This window comes from Taudactylus pleione, unplaced genomic scaffold (genome assembly GCF_031769625.1).
Source record: "Taudactylus pleione unplaced genomic scaffold, aTauple2 ptg000305l, whole genome shotgun sequence".
Taxonomy (NCBI): Eukaryota; Metazoa; Chordata; class Amphibia; order Anura; family Myobatrachidae; genus Taudactylus; species Taudactylus pleione.
In genome coordinates this window covers 11,069,302-11,076,630 of record NW_028284706.1, presented here as the reverse complement: position 1 = coordinate 11,076,630, position 7,329 = coordinate 11,069,302, and the positions used below count along the sequence as shown (strand labels likewise).

Sequence of the window (7,329 nt, the reverse complement as noted above, 5' to 3'; positions counted from 1 at the left end):
CTGTCTGTGACTTTATGCAAATGCCGCTGCAAAGTCCATGCCTGGTGTATATCTGTGCATGCAAATGTGCAAGGACTGAGGTGGTCTATGTACTAAGCCAGCGGTTCCGACAGTGTGCACCGCGGCACACAGGGGTGCAGCAGTGCTTATGCAGGGGTGCTGCGGATGGATGGTTCGACTGCAATTTAGAATGTCGGGCCGGGCGCTGCCTATGTAAGTAGCCACGGCCATTTACACAGTACAGCCAGCCCCATGCTGTGCTGCTGACACTCAGTGATTGTGAGAGCCCTGGGGCCCCGCCCCCTCCTCCTCTTCTACACCTCTCGGTGTGACGGGACTCCTGTGATGTCTCCAGATAATATCAGTGACAGTCTGTGGCACAATGTCCGAAGCACTGAGGTAGTGTAACTGTTAATATCAATTAAAATTGAATATATGTCATTTTTTTTAATTATATTATTACATTTTACCCAGTGCTAAATATACAGCTTATTTGTTGCTGTATCTCCTCTTGATTCAGAGATGGGCGCTATAGCACAGCCAGATGCAGCGGCTGTTCTAAAATATGCAAAAGCTGCAGGAGGCGCCCTGTGTAAATAGATATAAAGTAATATGCCTAAGCATGTAATGTGCTTTTCTGTGCTTCATATAGCAGATTGTATACTGTACCTATAATCCCAGCCTTGGATAGGCACAGTGTAGTGAGACACGTAACTGGGTGGACTCAGGCAGGGAAATCAGCTTCTATTAGCTGTAAGGCATTAGTCTCCATAAATGTTGCTAATCCAGAGCTCAGGAATTACACAACAACAACAATGGTGTTTGAGAGAGACATATAATACTAGCTACATTTTTGGCATTACTGAACTCAACTTTAATATAAAATGTAGACTTTATTCTGAATTTATTCAGTATTACATTTCTGTTTTTCATATTTTTGTATATTTGTAGTAATGTACTTTATTTGTATTTGTGACATCAAAACAATACTAACAAGTTCTGTACAAACATTGTTACATTGTGAAGAATCTAAAAACTTTCTTCATGTAACAGGCATGCAAAATTTGATTCACTGAAATTGTCTGCAATTCTCTGGCTGATTCCAATGGTATTTGATGTGCTGATTTAAGAAATAACTATGATTTTTCTCTAAGACATAAGGATTTTTTATACAATAGATGTGAAGAAGTGTGAAAATAGCGTATTCACGTTTATTACAGTGAAATGTAAATTTTATTACCAAAAGTGCAAAAATAGTCTGAAGTACAAAAAATAACAAAGACCCTTTTTACAATGTTACTTATATGTACAATCCCTTATGCTGCCTTTTTCTTTCTCTTCAAGATTTTTTTTAATATTAGATTTGTCAAATGATACAAAATTCTGTAAACAAAAGGTCTAAAATCAAAACAACAGCTTTTTCCTTAAGAATAGACAAATCAAATTAAGATAAATTAAGATAGCAAATAAATTTTCACTTTGTGGTATAATGGTACAATATTGATTTTTTTTTGTATTTTTTCACTTTGTGGTATAATGGTACAATATTGATTTTTTTATTGTATTTTTTCACTTTGTGGTATAATGGTACAATATTGATTTTTTTTTTTGGTATTTTTCCAGCACCAAAAACTCTATGGAAAAGTGTAAAAAATTTCCATAGCAGACCTGTGTAATTGTTGAAACTATTTCTCCTCATTTATTCTAAAACTATAGTACAGCTAAGCAAATGTGTTGGCAACCATTTTCATTTTGTGTTAGTATGCCTTATGCTTCATATTTCATTTTTCAAATAGTCAATCCAACTATTTCTTGCAAATCTTGTCAGACATTTAAATAAGCACCAACAATTACTAGATAATGTACATAATGCTTCTATTAAAATATATATACAAGTAGCAGTTATATATACAAGTACAACAGTTATTCACATATGTGAATATTGAAGAACTATATTATGTTACGTGACATTAATTAACATTGAGAGCTTTGTTTATTACAAATAATGTTCAAATATGAATTAAATATTCACAATATTTTTATATACCACATTAAGGCTATGTTAGAATCATCCTGACCTTATCAAATAACATTGTTTGGGTCTGGTAGCTGAGCATTGCAGTGTTATTGCTAATTTAAGTAGTGATTAGTTACATTAAAAGGTCAGACAGTATCTTCTCTCTTCTTATGTAATCCAGATAGAAGTTAATCCTTTTTTAATTCATTAAACTGGATTTCAATCTGTTAATAGCTGAAAGATTACTTTTCCCTGGCCTGATGAAGTCTGTTATAGTCATGTCATATTACATAAAATAGAACATTCCTTCAAATCAATGCAAATTGCAAAAAGCTTGTCCTACTATTGCTGTACTCCTCCCTAACCATCATTTTTAAAATAATCACTGAACGATCAAGAGAAAATTCCTCATAAAGTAAAACATCTTTATAAACAGCAATAATACACCTTCTTTCATGGGATACTTCTCCGTCTTCCATTCTGTATTGTTTTCAGTACATTAGAAAGATCAAAACTTTTTGAAATTAATTCGAAAAGAGCAGGATCTTTTTGTATTCCATTGATAAATTCATCCAATGTCAATTCTCCTAAAAAAACAAAAAATAAAACCCATTCAGAATTCATATTTATATACATGTATTGCAATATAAAGAGCAACAAAACAGACTATTCGTCAGATGCAAGACAATTTCTTAATTTGAGTTGTCAAATAATCTTTGGGCAGTTGTATCTAATTCAAATGTACACGCCAGTATATATTAAACGCAGAATAAATGTAACATTCCCTGATTCAATTATAAATATTTGTGAGTATGCGTATGTGTATTATAAGGGCACAGTTGTGCCCTTATAGTAAGGGTGCATCTAAAAAAACGGATTTCTCCATAGAGAATTCTGAAGGGGGGGCAGGGTGTTCAAGGTGCTACACCTCAAATGCTATAGGAGGTACGGACCTGAAATTTGGCATGGCCGGGTAGAACTGTCACTGGGTGCTGCATGCCAAATTTCAGGGCAAAAACATAAAAAATGAGGATTTGGGAGTAATCTAAATGCTCCAACTGTGAGTTTTTCTGACATTGTGAATTAGGAACCCTTTTGTGCAGTAGTCAATGGGGGATTTTTGGGAAGGCAAAACTCAAGTTCGGGGTGGAATTTAGACTTGGGGTTTGTTTTATTAGGTAGCTATTGTGCCAGGGTACGTGCTTTTGGGGTTCAGGTAAATTAGAAAGTGACAATTTTTAAACTATTACCTCAAGAACGCGCCATTATAAAGATAGGACTTTTCAACTTGTTGCGCAGCCGCAGTAGGACCTTCCAGCAGGTGTAGTCATAGTGGCTTCACTTGGGTGCAGCAAGACGGCCGTCGTTTTTGGGGGAAGTAGCGGGCAAAGCAGCGGCGGGGACATGGATGCGGCAGTGGGGATCTCAGTGGCGGCGGGTCACAGTTGTTGGCGGGGGATGTGGGTGTCAGCGGGGGCGTGGGTGTTGTCGGCGGAGGGTCCAGCAGCAGCGCAGGGTCCAGCGGCGGTGAGGGCGTTGATGACGGGCCTGAACCGAAGAGGATTCAGACCCCTACAGCCATAATGCCGAATACGGCAGCGGCGCCCATTTCAAAAATGGCGCCTCAGCGCCATTTTTGAAATTCAAAGATGGCCGCCGCTAGCCAATCACGGCTCGTGGCGGCCATCTTTGAATTTTAAAATGCCGTACTCGGCAGAATGGCTGGTGGGGACAAGATCTTCTCATATCCAGGCCCGCCGACGACACCCGAACAGGCGCCGGTCCCGCAGCTGCCGCCGCCGATGACGTCGCGATCAGTGATTGGCTTGCTGTGGCCATATTTAATTTTCAAAGATGGCCACCACGAGCCAATCACGACTCGTGACGTCATTGGAGGCGGCGGCACCTGCAGAGGACCATAGAAGCCCTGGGGAGGTGGCAGCCACCCCCCCAAGTGAAGACTGCAGAAGTCCTAGTGGGTGGGCGGCCATGCAAAAGAGCTGACAGAGGCTGCCGCCCACTAGTTGAAGATGCCAGATGCCCTGGCAGGTGGACGCCCGCCAGGCGAAGATGCTAAAGCCCTGGCGGGTTGCCGCCCACCGGGCGAGGGCACCGGAAGTCTGACACAGGCTGCCGCCCACTAGGTGAAGAGGCCAAAGCCCTGACAGGTTAGCGCCCACCAGGCGAAAAAGCCAAAGCCTTGGCGGGTTGCCGCCCGCCGGGCGAAGACACCGGAAGTCCTAGTGGGCGGCGGCCATGCAAAAGAGCTGACACAGGCTGTCACCCACTAGGTGAAGACGTGGAAGCCCTGGCGGGTTGGTGCCTGCCAGGTGAAGACGCCGAAGCCCTGGAGGGTTTTTGCCCGCCAGGCAAAAACACCAGAAGTCCTAGTGGGAGGCAGCCATGAAAAAGAGCTATCACAGGCTGCCACCCACTAGACAAAGATGCCGGAAGTCCTAGTGGGTGGCAGCCACAAAAAAGAGCTATCACAGGCTGCCGCCCACTAGGTGAAGTCGTCGAAGCCCTGGCGGGTTGGCACCTGCCAGGCGAAAACACTGAAGCCCTGGCGGGTTGGCGCCCACCAGGCGAAGATGCCTAAGTCCTGGGGTGGCGGCGGCCATGCAAAGAGCTTAAAGGCCGCCGTCCCCCAGGTGAAGACCTGTAAAATAAAATATTACAATATTAAAGTGTGTTGTGTTATTTTAATATTTTTTTTTACGGGTGGACTACTGGTGGCAGTTAGCCCTGCTGCCCTTGTGGTTTTCCAAGTACCAGCATGTAGGGAGATGTGCTGGGACCTATAGTTTACCTGCAAAAGAAAATATTCTTTAAAATGCACCACACAACATAATCAACCCAGCACCCACCGCCCAGGGTTGCTAGGGATAGCCCTGGGCTATCTGCCTGGGCCTGGGGTGCCCTGAGAAGGGGGACTCCTTTATTGGGAGGGTCCCCAGCTCCTCGGGGATCCCTGGCCTGGACTGACTAGCGGTCAGGGTTGATGCTGCGGCTGGGGGGCCTGGTGAAAGAGCTCACCTGGCTGTGGCATCAGCCCCCCGTTAGAAATAGTCCGGTGCTGGTCCTGGAGAATACAGGGGGACCCTACTAATTTCCCCCCCCTGTATCAGAGGCCAGTGCTGGTTGCATAACCTACAGGGGACCCCTACGTCAATTGTCCCCCGTATTTTGGCAACCATGGCTGGTTCTGACTAGCCCGGTGCTGATTGTGCCTAAATATGAGGAAACTCTATGTCCTTTGTTCCCTGCATTTAAGCACAACCATGACTGGCTGCCTGTGTTTAAAAAAAAAAATGGTGTGGCCCCACCCCCCAGAAAACAACTAGCCCCGGGCTTTGGAGCCCCAGTATTGGTTGTGCTAAATACAGGGGACAAATGATGTAGGGGTCCCCTGTATTAAGCACAACCAGCACCAGGATTTTGAGAACCTGTCCTGGTTGCCAAAATACGGGGGACAAATGACGTAGTGGTCTCCCATGTCGAAGCTGGATAATTGGCTGAGACAAGATCAGTTTAAAATTGAATTGCGGCGACGCCATTTTGCGACTGGCTGCAAGACGCCATCTTGGAAATGAAATCGCAAGACACCATTTTGCGAATGGCAGCCCCAGCACCATTTTTAGATAAACCCCTTAATATTAGGGACGCCAGTATAGAGGAGCCTTGACGATTGGCCTGGCGCTTATTCATATATTTGCAAATATGTGTAACCATAACCTCTAAATCTCTATTATTATGTAGGATTTAAGTATTGTTTTTGCTGCAGTGTGCTGTAGGGCAAATCTCTTTTTCTCTGTGTTCAGTGTAAACCCCGCCCTTTACAAGCACCTGTGTTATGCAATTAAGCTGATCTGAGCAACTACCATTTTTCTGGTTGCATAACCTACAGGGGACCCCTACGTCAATTGTCCCCCATATTTTGGCAACCATGGCTGGTTCTGACTAGCCCGGAGCTGGTTGTGCCTAAATATGGGGAAACTCTATGTCATTTGTTCCCTGCATTTAAGCACAACCATGACTGGCTGCCTGTGTTTAAAAAAAAAATGGTGTGGCCCCACCCCCCAGAAAACAACCAGCCCCGGGCTTTGGAGCCCCAGTATTGGTTGTGCTAAATACAGGGGACAAATGATGTAGGGGTCCCCTGTATTAAGCACAACCAGCACCAGGCTTTTGAGAACCTGTCCTGGTTGCCAAAATACAGGGGACAAATGACGTAGTGGTCTCCCATGTCGAAGCTGGATAATTGGCTGAGACAAGATCAGTTTAAAATTGAATTGCGGCGACGCCATTTTGCGACTGGCCGCAAGACACCATCTTGGAAATGAAATCGCAAGACACCATTTTGCGAATGGCCGCCCCAGCGCCATTTTTAGATAAACTCACAATTAAGTACATATGGCGAGATTACTATTAGCACCATGCGATTGCATCTTTCATCATTTCTCATATACACAGTAATACGCACAATTGCGCTGTTAACTAGTCGCATATTAGCGAATGCATAAGATCCTATATGAAAACACCATTTAGTAGCTAAATGCGCAAGCATCTGTCCCCAGTTAACTAGCGTCTTTATATCAAACCCCACATACTCACACATTACATATTCACATACAAGGTTTCATAAGCTTTAAGGTATAAGATTTAAGTTTGTTCATTTAGTATAAATGCTGTGAAATAAAGATTGTTTGGTAACTAAGGTTTTATACGTGATAAGTAAGCCGTGTTTGGTTTTGTACTGATGCGAACTCTTTCCACAGTATTCTGGTATTATCGGTGGGGAGATCGCATCATGCATTCTCAACTTATGGACCGCAGAGACTTCAAGCAACAAACTGTATATGATATGAATAACTGTTAGGATGTTGCATGTGGCAGGAATCTAGGGACCCTCAGTTGTTGGAGGCTGGGTTGTGTCTATTTGAATCAGCCTGTTAAATGCTCTGTAACAGATGTATCCCCCTTGGGAACCAATAGCATCAGCAACAAACTTCCCTATTGTGTTGTCTATTCCTGGGGGGTATAAATATGTGTGCTCCAACACTGGGTTTTTAGTCTTCGTGTTTCTTGCTGATGCCTAACATCTGGTCCGGAAGCGCTGCGTATGTATACTGTACTTGGGTCTGTATAATTCCTTTGTGCCAAATTGTGTCTGGATCAATAGCATGTAACTGACTGTACTTTTACTGGAATAATACGTGTGCTTTGGAACCACAGATTCCAGGTCTTAAGTCTTTATTTACTGTATGACTGCGTACGCAAATTAGCGTCATCCTTAGAAGGTATAGGCAGGA

At 43.5% G+C, this 7,329-nt stretch overlaps 1 protein-coding gene across 1 annotated transcript in view; it reads right to left on the bottom strand.

Moving 5' to 3' along the window:
* Window positions 1-2,470: 2,470 nt before the first annotated feature.
* The window catches only part of GUCA1C (guanylate cyclase activator 1C), a 125,892-nt gene continuing 121,033 nt past the window's right edge, over window positions 2,471-7,329 (bottom strand). The window contains exon 4 of the mRNA XM_088442158.1: window positions 2,471-2,604. Within this exon, the coding sequence (XP_088298284.1) occupies window positions 2,471-2,604 (134 nt within the window). The remainder of the gene's footprint in view (window positions 2,605-7,329) is intronic.